Genomic DNA, 17635 nt, shown 5'->3' with positions numbered 1-17635 from the left:
ACCTCGGAGCCACCGGCCTCCACTGCCGGCCGCTCAGTCTCCTGGCCACATGCGCCCTGTGGTTGGGCCCCTGAAGGCCCCTGCACAGCGCAGCGCAGCTCTGCCTTCTTGTGGGGCCTTGTCGTTCAGCTGGAGCTGGACAGCCCTTCAAACAGAGGACTGCCTTCTGTGAAGTAGGGCCACCCCGCGTCTTTGCTGGTTTTGTTGCAAGGGATTGCCACGGCGCTACCCCTTCGGAGGCCATCTCCCCGTCATACACAGCTTGCCTGGCCAAGAAACAGAACCCAAGGTGGGGCTCTGCGGGTGAGGGCTCACCAGGTGGGCCCATCTTGAGTCGCAGGGACTGGGGCCCCCAGGGCTCCCCTTAACTTTCTCCTGGGTAAGCGCGCGGTTGCTCTCCACTCCTGCTGGGCAATGCTGCAATGGAGAACACCGGGGAGAGGAGGAGCAGCCTTTTGCCCCTGGAAGGGGATCTCTGGGCTTTGAGGACCACTGGCAGACAGGGGTTCCCGGGGTGTTGTGTGGGGTGCACCTGTGGACAGTGGGTGTCTGTGCCCGTGGCAGAAGCCCTCCCTCCACACGCCACCGGCTGGGCGCCACAGTCGTCGTTATCCGCACGATCAAAGTGGAGCGGGAAAAGCCTGGACCCGTGCAGAGGGTGGCTCCGGCTAGGGCAGGGCTGAGCAGGTGATGGACCGGATCCGCTGGGAGATCCCTGCGGGAGCTGCTGTGCATCACCAAGGATTTCTGATTCCCGATGGTTTTCGATAGCAACAACAAAATGCTGCACCCAAACTATACTGCTGAAACGAAGAAAGCTTCGGGGAACCAGGCGTGGATGTTTGGGTGGAAGGAGGACTGAGCACTCCGTTCAGTTCTGGGGCTCAAAAGAAATCCCTAGGTTCAGAATTCCTGAATGCAGGGGAGGCTGTTCTTCAAGCACCCACGATACATCATGTGACTGTATGCTGCCTCCAGTGTCAGAGGCAGTCCGCCTGTGCACACCAGTCGCTGGGGAACGTGGGCGGGGGGGCGCTGCGGCACTCCTGTCCTGCTTGTGAGTTTCCCATTGGGGCAGCTGGCTGGCCACTGTGGGAACAAAATGCCGGACTAGATGGACCCTTGGTCTGATCCAGCACCAGGGCTCTTCTTGCGTTCTGATGACAAGAGCTAGCCTGGTGTAGTGGTTAGAGTGCCGGACTGGGGAGACCCAGGCTCAAGTCCCCCCTCGGCCATGAAGCTCCCTGGGCGACCTTGGGCCAGTCAGAGACTCTCAGCATAACCCACCTCAGGGCTGGTGTGAGGATAAAATCGAGAGGAGGAGGAGGGCCACGTAAGCCGCCTTGGGCTCCTTGAGAGAGGAAAAAGTTGGGATAGAAATGTAACAGTAAATGCATGAGACGAATAACAAGGGAGAGGGCCTTCTTGGTTGCTGCATCTTGGCTGTGCCACGTCCTCACATGCAGGTGTGTGTGTCCCGCGCTGGCGTCATATCCTCTCCTGGCCAGATCGACCCCTGTTTCCCCGGGCATTTCAAATTGGGTTTATGAAGTCCGGTGGTGCAGCTGCCTACTGTATGTATCTTATACCGTTTTTTCTTTGTAGTTTGTTGTGGTTTCATTGTTTTAAAATGTTTTTAATAATACGTTCTGCAAATTGCCCTGGTACCATGAAGGCGGCGGTATAGAAATGTTTTAAATAAATAAATAAAACCCGTCTAAGTGTTTGTCTTCTGTAGCAGGCTCTGGTTTGTACATTTCGAAGTTCTAATCTAAAATAATAATAATAGATCCCACACAACATTTAATCAATTCATAAATATAATAGAAACTCCGACAAAAAACAAAAAGAAGAAAAATATAAAGAAGAAAATAAAAATATGCAAATTAAAAAAGAATAACATCATATAAACAAAAACGTATCGAAGCGATAAGAACGATCCAGGATTGCACACGCAGAGAAGGCTATGCCGCCCGGACTACAACTCCCGCGATGCTGCGAGAAGGAGGGAGGGGGCAGTCACGTGCCTCTGCCAGCTGCAGGCGGGTCACATGATCGCCACTGCTGCGCGTCCCCGGCCTCCTGTCTCCGCGGGGCGGGCAGGCGGGCGATGGCGAACGTGTCCAAGAAGGTGTCGTGGTCCGGCCGGGAGCGCGAGCCGGAGGGCCACGGGGAGTCCACGCCGCTGCTCAACGGCACGGGCGGAGCCGCCGCGCCCCGGCAGGTGAGCGCAGACCGGAGCCCCCGAGGCTTCAGCCCCGCCGCAGATGACCCGAGAGTGGCGCGCAGGGCTCCTGAGCATGTCCGAAGTGCGCTTCCCGGTGCAGAAGGGGAGGGAGGCCGCCCACCTCCGCGCAGGGCGCGCACACCCGGGCGGGGCTCAGGAGGAGGTGGGGCGAAGCCCTCCGGCCCGTGGCCCGCCTGAGCTTCCCGGGCGGCTCCGGAGCGCTGTGATCCCGGAGCGCGCTCTGCGACGGCGGAGTAGAACGTATCCTACGCTGCCCTGCTTAGCGGAGGCCCGCTGAAATGAAGAGGCGCAAGTTAGACGAACGTTGGTTGCAGCCCATCGGCAGCACGGGTCAGCGGGGCTCAGGCGTATTCCTTAGTCCCGCGGCTCAGCTGTGAAATATGCGAGGCAAGCATGTGCAGAGTGCCTTCCCCCGCATCTCCGACATCGCAGGGAGCAGGCAGGGCGTCTCGGTCAGAAGACGGGCGCGCCAGGCAGGTTGCGCTCCGGCACCTCTCCCTCGTTCAGGACTAGCCTCTTGCTCCTGACGGGTGGGGTGTCCGCCGTCATGACGCAGTGTTGCCTGGCTGGTGGCAGGCCAGTGTTAGCGCGTGCGCCCCCCAGCGCCCCCCCCCCCGCCTAAGCAGGAGGCAAGGCAGGACAGTAGTTGCCCAAGCTACAGGCCGGGCAGGGAGGGCTTTGGACCTGAGCTGGGCGGATGGGCCCTAATGGGCCAGCAGGCAAGAAGCTGTGCTGGGCGCACCAGCCCAGAAGGGCCGCCCCTGTGGCGCCGGAGTGCTCTGTGTTCGCTGGGTCCTTCGAGCGCCTCCCACCAGGAGGCCAGGAGGCTCCTGTCGCCCGTGGGGGCAGCGGGGTGGCAAAATAGTCCTCTGAGTGCGCAAAGGGCTGCCCGGCTGGCCAGCGGTGTGGTTTGCTGGGCTCAGCAGATGGTGACGGGAAGAAATTCGCACCAGCTTTTATTCTCGGTCCGTGTATGCAGTGCCATCAATGCTGACCAAGCAAGCTGGCCCGCGGGGGTGGCGGTTGCCTGTACAGAGGCTTGGGAATGAACCTGGCCACCGGGGCCTTCGGCCAGGAGCACGACCAGGGGGGGCCGCTGCCCCTGTGTGCTCCTTGTGGGTCTCCTGTGGGCAGCTGGTTGGCCACTGTGGGAACAGAACGCTGGGCTGGATGGGCCCTGGGTCTGGCTCTGCTTGCGTTCACATTCACATGCGTCTGGGGCTGCTGTTTGGGGGACGGAGGAGAAGCTGCTCGAGGAAATTCTGTGGGCTGCTAAAGGGATGGGGGCTCCGCACTAGGTTCCTAGTGCACCTTGACGCCGCCCCTCGCTTGGACCGGGGGGGCAGCTGCCGGAGCAGTGCTTCACCTAAGGAGCCTGTCTCTGGGACTGCCTTCCCCAATCTTCCTCCTGGCAAAACAATGGCTCCAGTTCAGCTTTCCCCAACCCTGGCGCCCTCCAGATGTGTCAAGACTATGACTCCTATCACCCCCAACCACAGGAAAGGCTGCTCTAGTTTTTCCGAGGTGAGATGTAATCTGTCCGGACAGGGTGCCCCAAAGGCACCTTATTCCAGACATTCATTTATTTATAAGGGCACAATCCTAGGAATGTTTCGACAGAAAAAAGTCCTACACCACCCAGAATGCCCAGAAAAGTCCTACATCTCCCAGCATGGGAATTGTAGGACTCTAGTCTGTCTAAACATGCATGGGATTGCGCCCTAAATATGTTACTTGCTCTTCTGTTTGTTGTAATGCCCAAAGGAAGTTAGGAATGTTGAAAGCTGCCAGGCCAGCCTATCTGTCCACCTAGGCCAATATCGTCAGTTCTGGCCGGCAGTTGCTCTCCAGGGTCTCGGGCAACCTCACAGTTTCCCTTGGCAGCCTCACGGCTAGGAAGCTGTTGCTTTGCATGTTCTGATCACCGGCCTGTATCTCAGCCCGTGCGGAGTTCTGAAGGGGCGGCTCACTGTCTCCGAAATGTTGGTCTTGTAAATCCTGAAGCTTTACACATGACGGTCTTTTTATCGTCTCCAGTCTTGCTCTAAATTCAAAGCATTTGAATCTCTCCTGTCGGAGTGTTATGTGGCTGCGCCCATGGCGGAATATTGTGAACCCATTCCCTGTGATCATTTTCTGAGCCAACCCCCCCCCCCCCCGCAGAATCAAGCATTTCATTATCTTTTGGAATGTCACATGCCAAGGATGTGTGCGCCTTGTCCTGAAAGAGGAAATGTAAGTCTGACCCCCCACACAACAAGCAAACCATTTAAACAAGGCAGAAAATCGCACTCATGTCCTGCTTGTGGGTTCCCTGCAGGCGGCTGGTTGGCCGCTGTGTGTAGAATGCTGGACTAGGGGGGCCCTTGGTCCAATCCAGCATCAGGGCTCCCCTTAGGTTCTTAGCAGGGTTCAAGCTGAATTGTTCTCTCAGGGCAAATGACCCAGCAGACTAAATATGGATGTGATGTTTACATGCCACCTCACCTACAGCCCTGCAACTGCACTTCGCTCCCCCCGCCCCGAGGTTGCACGCCTCCAAGACCGGGAAACTGCCCCCATCAAGGTGTGCTCAGCTGGCATTCTCTCCATTGCTTCAGTTTCTTAGTTCCGGCTGCTCTGTGTTCTGGGAACCAGGAGGCCAGTTCAGCATTTTCGGGCTTCTGTGTTTGGCCCAGAATCAGGGTGGATGAGGACGTGCTGGGAACTGGGATGGGCCGTGGCCCCTGAAAGCCATTGTTGCTGGGGTGCTCTGCTGCTGGGGACGGGGGGCTCAGCTCTCTTTCTAGCAACGGATGGGGTGGCCCTTGGCGAGGACCTGGCAAGCTCACGCCGTCTCCCTCCGCACTTCCTCAAGCGAGTTGTGACTCGCTGACTCTTCCTGGTGCTGTGATGCAGCTGGGGTGGTTACGATGTGACCCTGCCTTCCTTGCACTGAGAGAGGGCGGAGAGAGGCATTTGCTGCGCTGCAATACAGTTCCTCAAGTTCTTTGGGCGTGGTACTTTTTGTTTTTCTTTCGTTTTATTTAAAAACATTTTAATGCTCCTCCTTTGAGTTCCACAGCTTTCAGGGTGGCTTGTACTTAATCTTCTAAAAAAATAAAAACAATACAAAGATTTGTAAAAAGAAAATCAAAATTACAGTTAATTCAGCAGGGCACCAAAACAGATCAGTAGAGTAAAACCAATCTCAACGTTATGAGGCCTGGATAAGAAATATTTTTAAAGGTATTTAAAACCTTTAAAACCTGGCACCAGAGGGCATGTGATTTGGAGCCACCACTGAAAAGGCTGCTGCTTGGGTTGCTGCCCCCTAACCACTTGTGGCAGGGGTGTCCAGAAAGGGGCTATGGGGATGACGTTAATGCTCAAGCAGGTTTGTACGGAAAGGAGGCGGTGACAGCTCTGGCCCTTCAGCCTTCATCTGTGGCCCACCAAATTCTGGTATGCACATGTGATGCAAACCACCCCCAAATGGTGTCCCAACCATTTCAGGAGGGGCTGTAACTCAGGGCTAGAGCAGATCCTTTGCATGCAGAATGCCTCCTGCTCAAGACCCCTCCTGGGAAAGGCCCCTCCCGCCCGCCTTAGACCCTGGACAGCTGCTGCCAGTCCGCGTGGCAATGCTAAGCTAGGTGGAGCGAGGGTCTGGCTCGGTATAAGGTGGCCGCCTGCGTGCTTCATCAAGAGGAAAAGCATTGCAGTACATCAGAGAGTGCCGAGTGGGGAAGTGGATGGCCTAGGCCCTTTGATGTGGTGGACCGTAGGCAAGGGCTCTTCCAGGGTGCGAAGGCTCACAGGTGACCTCCCGTAGGCTTTCTTCCTGTAACTGGGAGCAGGCATTTGCCCTCTCTTTTGGAGAGCTGCCAAAAGGAAGCGAGCCACCCTCTCGGAACGGAGCTGCCCCAAATCTGTGGGCCCATCTGCGAGGAGTTCCATTGTGAAATGAGGAAGGCCTCCCTCCCTTCCCTCCCATCCAGAGGCTTGTTGTTGTAGTTCAGTCGTTCAGTCCTGTCCGACTCTTCGTGACCCCATGGGCCACAGCACGCCAGGCCTCCCTGTCCTGCGCTCTCTCCCGGAGCGTGCTCAAGTCCATATACATTGCATCGGTGATGCTATCTAGCCATCTCCTCCTCTGTCCAGAGGCTACTCAAGGGCTATAATTCAGCCTGTCTTTAGGGTGCAGCTTTCTGTCTGTCTAGCACCAAGCTGTAACTGCTGATGCATCTCTTTCCTTTAGATTTTGTACCCTTTGGGAGGTTATTTTTTATTTATTGCACTATCTATGAACGGCCTTTCTGCCCTAACAGGGCCCCGCAGGCAATGTGAAAAGTAAACGCTCCACTTGTGAGCTCCTCTCTGGTTCACTTTGGTTCCTTCTTCCACCCTTCACTCCCCTTGTGCTCTTCTTTCTGTGCTGTCTTCCAGAGCATGGTTCCTGCCACTTGGCTGGCAGGGTAGGGATTCTCAGAGGGAAGGGGGTGCTCCCCCAAATGACACGTTGCCTGCCTACACAAGTACACAGCCCGCACAGCAAGTTTAGAATGCGACGAGCCAAGTGGGGGATCTTGACTCCGTTGAGTGCTCCGAGGGCATCTAACCTTTAGAAGATCCACCTATCTGTAGGAGGAAGAGCTTTCATCGCTGTCTAAAGGCCTACGGAGAAGGGGGCCTGGGGGTTGTCTTCGGGTGGCTACTCTGCCACTGTGGTGCGGCCGTGCCCGAGTCAGAACTGTCCCCGCAGCCAGGAGTTGATCTCAGTGAGGAGGAGCCCCTGTCCCGTCCCACCCAGTCATAAATGCGGAGTGGGTCACTGTCGCTTAATGTTTGCGCAGTGTTTTCAAGCATCCAGAGCGCTCCATGTCAGTGCCTGGTCATGAGCCTTGGAACGAACCTGCAGTGTGGGTCAGCAAGGGATTGTCATCCCCATATTGCAGATGGCGAGCGGGCCTGAGGGCATCTAGGGAGTTCATGGCAGAGGCGAGGACTGAGCCGGGGGCTTCCTGATCCGTAGCTCAGCCTCTTCACTGCTGCGCTCCTCCGGCCCACACACGGTCTTCTAGTAGGGGGCCTTGAACTTGGTCCAGGCAGCTGGGCCTCGAGCAAGGGCACGCTTAGCTGTGACATGCCCTTTGCTTGCCTCCGCAGCTCACCCCGTCCTCGTCTTCCTCGCGGCTGGGACACCTGAGCAATGTGGACCTTGATGATGACCGCGAGCCTGTAAGGGAGTGCTGTGGGGGTGGGTCGGTGAGGGCCCCCCTGAGTAGCATTAGGCCCGTCGCAATCAGGAAGCGCCACAAGGGGGAGGGAGACTCCAGGAGACTGGCGTTGGCAACAAGCCCGAGGGTCCCCGCCCCGTGCCAAGGCCTGGATCTTGGCTTGATGTGTGGTGCTAATCATCGCCTGGTTGCGTCTCGCAGGAAACGGATGCGGTGGACCGCCTTCCCAACGAGATCCCGCACACGGAGAAGCTCCTCTCGCTCAAGTACGAGGTGAGCACCGCCAGCGTGGTGTTCGTCCTGGGCTGGGACGCAGCAGGGTGCTTGCCAGGGTCAGAAAAGTCCCCAGCAAAGCAGATCCCAGTCCCTGCTGCTGCCCTGGGGACAGCACCATCCCGGAGGTCTCATGAGCGGTGGGGCAAAGTTAGGTTTTCCCTGTCTGGTGGGAGGTGGGGTGGGGTGGGGTGGGGTGGAATCCTCTGGCCTCCTGGTCTCAAGTAAAGGACGCCCCTGCCTCTTGCTGCTTTCAGAGCCTGGACTACGACAACTGTGAGAACCAGCTGTTCCTGGAGGAAGAGAAGCGCATCCATCATACCGTGAGTCCACGTTCGCTGTGCATAGGGCTGGAGGGGGTGCGTGCCCCCCCCGCCCCAAAACATCACGTCCGGTTGCATGTCCCCTGTGTTAGCATTTGTGCCTTCAATTTCCTTTGATATGCTGATGCATCCTCCTTGGGGCAAAGATCCTCATGCTAAAAATACAGGGAAACGTCTTCTATAGCAAGGAGGGTAACGTGCATGCTAAACAGCCAGAGCGAAAGGACGCCGGGGTGGAATCGCAGACCGCCAAGGAGCCGGCCCCAGATGCTGTTTCTGGCTCTGAGCCGCCCCTGCTCCACGTGGCAGGACTTGCGTCATTCCCCTCTCCCTACTCCCTCTCCAGAGGAGCTCTGGATGGCGTCCATAGTCCTTACCCGCCTCCCAGTGTTATCCTTCTAACACCCCTCTGAAGTAGGCTAGGGTGGGAGGGCTTGACTGGCAAGCACAAGGTTGTCCAAGGAGCTTCATGGCGGGGGGGATTTGAACCCAGGTCCCTTCAGTACGAGTCCACCAACACTTCTGTCCCAGAGTCCTGATGGGAGTTGTAGCCCAACACATCTGGAGGGGCCCGGGTTGGGGAGAGCGGCATTAGACTTACGCCCTGTAGTATTTGTCTTACCTGTGCGCTTCCGCACATGCATAGAGTTCGGCGCTCCGGGGGGAGGGGGAGCCGTGGCAGGAGCCGAAGCCCTGTGCCCAGCACCGGCGGTGGATTCCTGCCCCGCCCCCTGGATTCTGAGGTGGGAGCAGGCAGCGCTCCACACTAGTCTCAAGCATGTCTTTGGAGGCACCAGGGCTGGAAACTGCTCTTTAAAAACGAATGCTGAGGCTTGCAGGCGGCTGACCCTTGGCCCAACGCTGTGTTCTGTGGAATTGCGGAGCAGAGGCTGCCGGCCAGCCTGAGGCTCTGGGCCACAGCCTCTGAGGGCGGCTCTTTGATGCAGGCCTTCCGGACGGTGGAGATCCGGCGCTGGGTCATCTGTGCCATGATTGGAATCCTCACAGGCCTCGTGGCATGCTTCATCGACATTGCGGTGGAATACTTCGCTGGGCTGAAGTACGAAGTGGTGAAGGGAAGTATCCTTTGAGCGCAGCCAGGCCGGGTCCTGGGTGACCTTAGCGCGGGTGGGGCCAGCGGCGACGTTGAGCCTGCCCCGTTCCAAGGTGGTCAGCCATAGCATTCATTCTTTCTTGAATTCTGCCTGTGAAAAATAATTTTAAAAATACATCCCTTGTTTTTGAATAAAGACTCCAAGACACTGAGAATCTGGTGGGGTGAAAAATTGTGTTTTTCTAATAGGAGTCTGCAACAAACTGTTGCAGTGTGGAGTGCTTCTGTTCAGGGTGCCAGACAGCCAGGCCCTCTTCCAGAACCCCACTTCTCCCCCTCTTGGTTCCCCCTGCAACAGTAGGCATTTCATGGGAACTAAATATCCTCAGTCCTTGGGATTCTGGGGAGGGGAGCAGCCCTCCTTTGAGTACTTTTCTAGAGGTCTTTTGTGAGCTGGAACCTGCAGGGTCTCCCCCAGGCCTGCTGATACCTCCCTCTTCATTGTGGAGGGTGCTGCTTTGGGGCAGTGGTGGACGTGGGCAGTGATGAACTGGCCCAGAAAATGCAGATGCTAACCCTAAAGCAGCGTTTTCTACTAATATTCTTAACATTTATTTTTATTGTGAAATTTCAAAGAAAAAAATTGTAGCTACATGCATTTCATAGAATCATAGAATAGTAGGGTTGGAAGGGGCCTACAAGACCATCGAGTCCAACCCCCTGCTCAATGCAGGAATCCAAGTCAGAGCATCCCTGACAGGTGGCTGCCCAGCCTCGTCTTGAAGGCCTCCAGTGTGGGAGAGCCCACCACCTCCCCGGGTAATTGGTTCCATTGTCGTATTGCTCTTACAGTCAGGAAGTTTTTCCTGATGTTCAGCCGGAATCTGGCTTCCTGTCACTTGAGCCCATTATTCCGTGTCCTGCACTCTGGGATGATCAAGAAGAGATCCTGGCCTTCTTCTCTGTGACAACCTTTCAAGTACTTGAAGAGTGCTATCATATCTCCCCTCAGTCTTCTCTTCTCAAGGCTAAACATGCCCAGTTCTTTCAGTCTCTCTTCATAGGGCTTTGTTTCCAGTCCCCTGATCATCTTTGTTGCCCTCCTCTGAACCCTCTCCAGTTTGTCTGCATCCTTCTTAAAGTGCTGTGCCCAGAACTGGACACAGTACTCCAGATGAGGCCTAACCAGTGCTGACTGGAGGGGAACTCGTACTTCCCGGGATTTGGAAGCTATGCTTCTATGAATGCAGCCCAAAAGAGCATTTGCCTTTTTTGCAGCCACATCCCATGTTGGCTCATATTCAGCTTGTGATCAACAACAATTCCAAGATCTTTCTCGCTTGTAGTGTTGTTGAGCCACGTACCCCCCATCTTGTAACTGTGCGTTTGGTTTCTTTTTCCTAGGAGCAGAACTTGGCATTTAGCCCTATTCAATGTCATTCTGTTTTCTGCCCAGCGCTCCAGTCTATCCAGATCACTTTGAATTTTGTTTCTGTCTTCCAGGGTATTAGTTATCCCGCCCAATTTTGTGTCATCTGCAAATTTGATCAGCATTCCCTGCACCTCCTCCTCCAAGTCATTAATACAAATGTTGAAGAGCACTGGGCCCAGGACTGAGCCCTGCGGCACCCCGCTTGTTACCTCTCCCCAGTTTGAGAAGGCCCCATTCATAAGCACTCTTTGAATCCGATTTTGTAGCCAACTGTGGATCCACCAGATCGTTGTTTCATCTAGCCCACTTTGAGCTAGTTTGCTCATCAGGATATCATGGGGCACTTTGTTGAAAGCTTTGCTGAAGTCGAGGTATATTATGTACACAGCATTCCCACAGTCCACAAGGGGGGTTACCTGATCAAAAAAATGAGATCAGATTCATCTTGCAGGACTTGTTCTTGACAAATCCATGTTGGCTTCGAGTAATCACTGCATTGTTTTCAAGGTGCTTCCAGTTGGATTGCTTTCTCATCTGCTCCAGAATCTTTCCAGGGATTGATGTCAGACTGACTGGTCTGTAGTTCCCAGGTTCCTCCTTTTTGTCCTTTTTGAAGAGAGGGACAACATCAGCCCTCCTCCAGTCATCTGGCACTTCCCCTGTCCTCCATGATTTCTCAGAAAGAATAGACAGTGGTTCTGAGAGTTCTTCTGCCAGTTCCTTTATTACTCTAGGGTGCGGTTCATCTGGCCCTGGAGATTTGAACTCATTCAAAGTAATTAAGTGTTCCTTGACCATATGCCTATCGATCTCAAGCTGCAATCATGCCCCTTCAGCCTGTACTTCGCCTTTTTGTTGTTGTTCAGCCGTTAAGTCGTGTCCGACTCTTCGTGACCCCACGGACCACAGCACGCCAGGCCTCCCTGTCCTCCTCTCTCTCCCGGAGTGTGCTCAAGTTCATCTTCATTGCATCAGTGATGCTATCTAGCCATCTCATCCTCTGCCGTCCCCTTCTCCTTTTGCCCTCAATCTTTCCCAGCATCTGTGTCTTTTCCAGTGACTTTTCTCTTCGCATTAGGTGGCCAAAATATTTGAGCTTCAGTATCTGTCCTTCCAGTGAGCACTCAGGGTTGATTTCCTTTAGGATGGACTGATTGGACCTCCTTGCAGTCCAGGGGACTCGTAAGAGTCTTCTCCAGCACCACAGTTCGAAGGCATCAATTCTTCGGTGCTCAGCCTTCCTTATAGTCCAGCTGTCACAGCCATACATTGCCAATATATAATTGATGTATTCAATATATAACTGGATATATCAATTTCAGTACAAGCCCATGAAGTGTCTGCATACATATATATGAAAATGCAGCTTTCTGAGAATTATACATAAATTTCAACAAAAGCAGATGGGGCCACTAGTCTTCTGCTGGCAAGGCATCTCCCCGTGACTTGATTTCCCCAAATCTATAGCTAGATATATATTTTTTAACCGCATTCCCCCAGATATTGACAGATTCACTGAGACAGGTGGTTTGTCCTTTTCTCTCCTCCTTTGGGCCACCCTGAACGCGAGTTTTGTCATGGTCGGTTCCATTATCGTCGCCTTCCTCGAGGTAAGGTCTCTGTCTGGATCTCACTCCTGCACCACCATTTTGTAAGGGGGTGGGCTGGGCAGCCCTTGCTTTTGTGAGCAACCGAGCTTCTGGGTTTGCGGGAGATGGATGCAGCTTCTCTGTTCTTGTAGCCTGTGGCGGCTGGCAGCGGAATACCTCAGATCAAGTGTTACCTCAACGGAGTCAAGATCCCCCATGTGGTTCGGCTGAAGGTAAGAGGCGAAGGAAGGAAGCGCCAGTCGCTCTGTGGGGGTTTCTGAGTATGCAGCCCTGATCCGTCTGCAGCTCTTATGAAGAAAGCCAGTCCTAACTAGGAGTTTGTGTTTCCGCAACAGGGGGACAGAAGAACCTCTTTCAGCCCCAGGGCCAAATTCCATTTCCGAGAAGCTCTTGGGCCGCATCCCAGCAGGTGTGGCCAAAGGCAAAGGGGCGGAGTCAGAGCCACCAAAAATACCTTCACATTTTAGCTTACAGCTCTCTGAGCCAACAAAGCCAGCCAAATTCCATTACTCGTCACGCCACCTTTGGTACTGGATTCTGTCACTTCTAGCTCAAGAGATTTGACTTAGAGGTGGATCTGGGTAAAACATAAAAATGAGAACTGGATCCTGGCAGCCAGGGGCCTGGCAGGGAAGGAACTTTGCCTCTAAATTGCAGGATGGATTGATTGATTGATTGATTGATTATATTGCTATATCGCCCCATGGCCAAAACTTTCTGGGCCGTTTACAAAAGTCAAAATGTTAAAATACAATATACAAAGTTTAAAAGATATGTACATAAAAGCATATGGACAATATATGCAAACAACATATAACTAAAAACAACTTTGAACTAAAAACAATTTAACCCCCCCAAATCCGACAATAAAACAACACCACGTAAAACAACACAGGGCGCACAGCTTGCTTGTACACACATGTTTCATGTGCTTCCCTTTCTTGACAGTCTGGGGCTTGGGAGTCAGAAAGTAGTGAGTGTGCAAGGCAGGGAGGAGGAATCTCCAGCCCTCAGATCAGATAAAGCCATTAGGGATTCTCCATCCAGCCCACTGTCTTCTGACAGTTTGAGACAGAATGCTGAGCTCTGTGGTGATCTGGGCTGCCTCACAATTTTGGGAAAATGTACATTGCCTTGCCTTTTCAGCTGAAACTCCTTCCCAAAGCAGCAGCTGACAGCAACATGAATGCAAGCACAATCTAAACATTTATAACAGCCTTTCCAAAACTGGTACCCTCCAGATGTGTTGGACTGCAAGTCCCATCATTTCTAGCAGGAATGCATTGTAACAACAAAGATAAGACCAATTAACAGTTGGAAATGATAGCGGCACCAGCCAAAAAATAAAAGCAGCAGATTAAAAAAGTCCGAACGCCAGCTATGCAAAAGATTCTAAGCAGAATAAAAACAAACTCATAGTTTGTTAAGAACTGAAACATTTAAAAAAGGTTTAAGACTCAGGCAAACAAAACAGTCTTAATGGAGCGCCTGAAACTTGATAAAGAAGCTGCCAAGTGGACCTCTCTGAGGAGTGCGTTCCATCAACAGGGGTGTCACCCCCTCGAGGACTCTTTTCTTAGCTGCCCCCCGCCTCACCTCTGGGGGCCCTTGGAGAAGGGCTCTGATAGAGACTGCAGAGTGAAATGACTGTGGAAAGGAGGAGATGAGTCCTCTGGTCCCACTTCCCTTGGAATCGGTGTGCGCGCGCATGGTTTGGTGTGGAAACATTTCTGGCAAGGCCCTTGGAGGTTAGCCGTGTGGACTCTCCTGTCTTGCGCCAGCTCTGTGCAGCGGCTGAGTAATGGAGCACGTGAGCCCTGGGTTCAGCTGCAAATGGCAGCTATTTCTGTTCTTCCCTTGCAGACGCTGGTGGTTAAAGTCTGTGGCGTGATTTTCTCTGTGGTCGGAGGCCTGGCGGTTGGAAAGGTAACACAGAGAGGAAGGAAGAAACAGCAGCTTCCTTGTTGAGCAATCCTGGCACCCGGTTATTTCGTGTTGCGTTCTGGGATATTCTCTCCCTCTCTTTCTCTCGCAACTGCTTCAAGCATCTCCCAACAGCCCCTCCCCGTTAGCATTGCAGGAGTTGGACTACCTGACTTCCATCCTGTAGGGGAGGTAGTTCAACCTTTTAGAACAGGGGGAAAACAGCAAAAGCCAGGAAACCTCCGAGCAATCATCGTTGGGGGGGAAAGGGGGTGAGGCCAGGGGAAGACGCGGCTATCTGGGAAATCCCAGAGGCTGGATTGGGCCCATAAGCAGGCCGGATTGGGCCCACAGGTTCAACACTTGGTGGCTTAAATGGCCCCTTCCAAATCTCTGATTCTACCCGTGCCATAGTAAATTTTTCCTTTGAAGTGAATTCTGTTTAGCAGCCTTGACAACAGGAAGAAAAGAAGCTTCACCCCAAGGGAGCCATTTTGCTGTGCCCAGAGTCCATGAAACAGGCTCTGTCTTGTGCAGCGGGTGTGAGACAGCCGAGTGGGTTTGGTCTTGGGCATGGGTTCGAACTCCAGCTGGCTCTGGGTACACCGGCTGCGGTTTGGGGGAGACAGACAAACAAGGACAACAGCTTGCCCACCTGGGCGAAGGGGGATTGGAGATGGACCGGGGGGCGCTGGCACCTCCGTGGAACATCTCCGGGCAGTGGGGGCGGTCAGGCCGCACCTCGGGGCGCTCCAGGTTCCGTCCACTGTCTCTCATCCCTGCAGCACAGCTGTCCCCGTTGGCCATGCTGGCTGGGAGTGATGGGGGCTGTAGTCCAGCACATCTGGAGGGCACCCAGTTGGGGTGGGGCTGGAGCATGGGGAGGAGGCACCCGGCTGCAGTCGTGCAAGGCAGCCACTTGCTTTCCTCTGAACTCCCCTTCTCTGGGTTTCAGGAAGGACCGATGATTCATTCCGGGGCTGTCATTGCAGCTGGTATTTCTCAAGGGCGATCGACTTCGATAAAGAGAGACTTCAAGGTCAGTTGCTTGGCGGTGGCTGGGCCACGCTCCACTCTTGAGGGGCAGCTGTGCTGGGCCGTCTTTTGGGAGCAAGACTCCTGCCTTTGGCTGTGCTGTGAAGAGTCCAGAGCGTGCACTGTAGGCCGGGGTCATCCCTGTGGCCTCCGTCATTCCTGGGGCTTTGCTTGGATTACTTGGGTGAAGCAGGTAAAGCAAGGGTGCGCAAAAAGAGCTGGCCACTTGAGGGCCCCCAGCCTTTCGCTGGCAGCTCCCCAAACCCCACTCCATCCGCCTCCATAGCAGCACTACCTGGGTCTCCCTCACTCGCACGGCCTCCTTCTCTCCGGACTCTGATGAGAGACTGGAGGCATGGAAGGGGTTTCCTTCCTGGTGCTAGCAAGAGAAATCCCAGGGATTCCCTTGTGGCATCAGCAGGACCAAAGGAATCCCCAGGCGTGTGCGCACATTTTGTCATTCATTTTTCATTGTAAAATGTCCCCAAAACAAAACCCGTGTGGCCCCCCTGGGGCCAAAATGTCTGTGCACCCGCTGATCTAGAGGGTTTCGTGTGTGCGCATGCGCATTGTAGCCTCGCCCGGAGTCCTGATCTGTTCCAGCTTCTGTTTGCTTTCAGATCTTTGAATACTTCCGGAGAGACACGGAGAAGCGGGATTTTGTCTCTGCCGGAGCTGCCGCCGGGGTCTCGGCTGCCTTTGGAGCCCCTGTTGGTAAGGTGTCTTTGACCTCCACCTCCAGGCCTCTGCCACCCGCAAGCAGAAGGGCTCGCTGCGATTCCTCCCCGCAACGGCTCCCGAGGACAGGAGGCCGACTGAGAGCGAGGGCTCGTGGTCTCTGACTGGGTGCCCCCCTCCCCGCCTCTTTCCCTGTATTACGGGAGGAGGGGAGAGGTAGGGGATGCTAAGCAGGCTGCTGGGGGGGCTCTGCCCAGCCCCCGACCCCTCCTCACCTGACCCGAGTACAGAAATAGTTGCGGATGGGCTGGGCGAGAGGTGGGAGAATCTCTCTGAAGGTTTGATGTCCCTGCGTTGGGCGGTGGTGGGACTCCTGGGCAGGCCAGGGCTGGCTCTTCCGTGAATCCTGCCTGCCCCTGAAGGGATCCTACCGGAGGCCTGTGCGTGGCCTGCACAGGAGGGCCTGGAGCCCAGCAGCAGAGGTGCCGCTTTGCCTGCGGAAGGCCCCCGGGTCGGTCCCTGGCATCCTCAGCCATGAGGCCGGGGGACACCCTTGGACCACCTCTGCCGGTCAACACAGAGAATGCTGGCCTCGGTGGATGGAACGTCTGGCTCAGGGCCCGGCACCTTCCTAGGCCACACTGTTAGAAGGTGCTGTGTTGGAACTGGGTGTGTCCCTGCGTGTTTGTCAGGAAGGGGAGATCTTTAGCAGCTTCTGCTGGTGGGGTCTTCATAGGAAAACCCGGGGGGGAGTGCCTTGGGGGAAGCTGCTGACCCGGACCAGACGGGTCCAATCCTTGGCATCCCTTTGGTGGCCACTGGCTGTGACCACGCAGCATAGCCAAGCGAGGCAGAGCGGGATCGCCAAGCCCCGACCGCGCGCTTGGCTTCAGGCGTGTGGCTCCTGCCCCCGGGGCGGGCTCCCGGCTCACTGGCCCTCCCACTCTCCCCTGACAGGCGGCGTTCTCTTCAGCTTGGAGGAAGGTGCATCCTTTTGGAACCAGTTCCTGACCTGGAGGATTGTGAGTGCGGCCCCCGGCAGCAGGCAGGGGCGGGGGGGGGGCCCTTTGGGGAGAAGGGGGCGCAGGGAGGGGCGCCATGTCCTGGCAGCACCGTCAGCTGCTCCCTCACCGTCTCCTCTGCTCCGCAGTTCTTCGCTTCAATGATCTCCACCTTCACCCTGAACTCCGTTCTGAGCGTTTACAAGGGCAGCCCGTGGGACCTCTCCAGCCCGGGCCTCATCAACTTTGGCAGATTTGATTCCGAGGTAACGGCGGCCCCTTCCCAGGCTCTGTTGCCTCCGCCTCCTCCAGCGTAATTGCCAACCTGTTGCCATCCGGGGGTTCTTTATGTCCTTCGCTTTTGTCAGCCCTGACTTGTTGCGCTTTTAGAACGCAGCAGCAGTGCTGGTCTGCCCTGTGAGCAGGAAGCTTTTAATGAGCACTGGAAGCCACCTTTGCTGAACGGGGCCGACTTCTGAGTAAACCTTTGCACACGGAGCTTGGCCATGGGGGCAGGCGTTGTTGGATTGCTGCTGAAGCTGGGGTGGAGCGATCCAGTGGCCGCTGGGTTAAGCTGTCGCGTGCGGGGCGAGATGCACAACCCTGGGCGCACAGCGCTGGTGGAGCCATGGAGGGCAGCAGAGGCCTTGACCAGCCTTGCTCCCGCCACCACAATCTTTGCAGCGCTCACTGATGCTTCTCTCTTTCCAGAAAATGGGATACACTATCCAAGAGATTCCGATCTTCATATTCATAGGAGTGGTGGGTAAGGGCCCTTTTTAGCGCCAGCATGACGAGGCGCGTCTCCAGAAGCATTGGACCTCCTGCTGGTTTTGCTC

The 17635-nt window shown here is 55.1% G+C and overlaps 1 protein-coding gene across 4 annotated transcripts in view; it reads left to right on the top strand.

Annotated features, from left to right (window-relative positions):
* The first annotated feature begins 1812 nt into the window (after nucleotides 1-1812).
* CLCN7 (Cl-/H+ antiporter 7) overlaps nucleotides 1813-17635 on the top strand; it is a 36597-nt gene continuing 20774 nt past the window's right edge. The window contains exons 1-13 of one of the 4 annotated variants that reach the window (XM_084818044.1): nucleotides 1813-2224; nucleotides 7397-7468; nucleotides 7669-7740; nucleotides 7998-8063; nucleotides 9011-9143; nucleotides 12050-12159; nucleotides 12291-12371; nucleotides 14023-14085; nucleotides 15038-15121; nucleotides 15738-15831; nucleotides 16753-16817; nucleotides 16946-17062; nucleotides 17508-17562. In XM_084818044.1, the coding sequence (XP_084674170.1) occupies nucleotides 1967-2224; nucleotides 7397-7468; nucleotides 7669-7740; nucleotides 7998-8063; nucleotides 9011-9143; nucleotides 12050-12159; nucleotides 12291-12371; nucleotides 14023-14085; nucleotides 15038-15121; nucleotides 15738-15831; nucleotides 16753-16817; nucleotides 16946-17062; nucleotides 17508-17562 (1270 nt within the window). In that variant the 5' untranslated portion in view covers nucleotides 1813-1966. Of the gene's footprint in view, nucleotides 2225-7396; nucleotides 7469-7668; nucleotides 7741-7997; nucleotides 8064-8950; nucleotides 9144-12049; nucleotides 12160-12290; nucleotides 12372-14022; nucleotides 14086-15037; nucleotides 15122-15737; nucleotides 15832-16752; nucleotides 16818-16945; nucleotides 17063-17507; nucleotides 17563-17635 lie in introns of all 4 variants that reach the window. The other 3 variants (XM_084818043.1, XM_084818046.1, XM_084818045.1) reach the window with 3 other exon arrangements.

The sequence above is a fragment of the Heloderma suspectum genome, chromosome 12 (genome assembly GCF_057233095.1).
Source record: "Heloderma suspectum isolate Gila_16-S chromosome 12, 16-S_ref, whole genome shotgun sequence".
Taxonomy (NCBI): domain Eukaryota; kingdom Metazoa; phylum Chordata; class Lepidosauria; order Squamata; family Helodermatidae; genus Heloderma; species Heloderma suspectum.
This window is presented reverse-complemented; position numbering and strand designations above follow the sequence as displayed.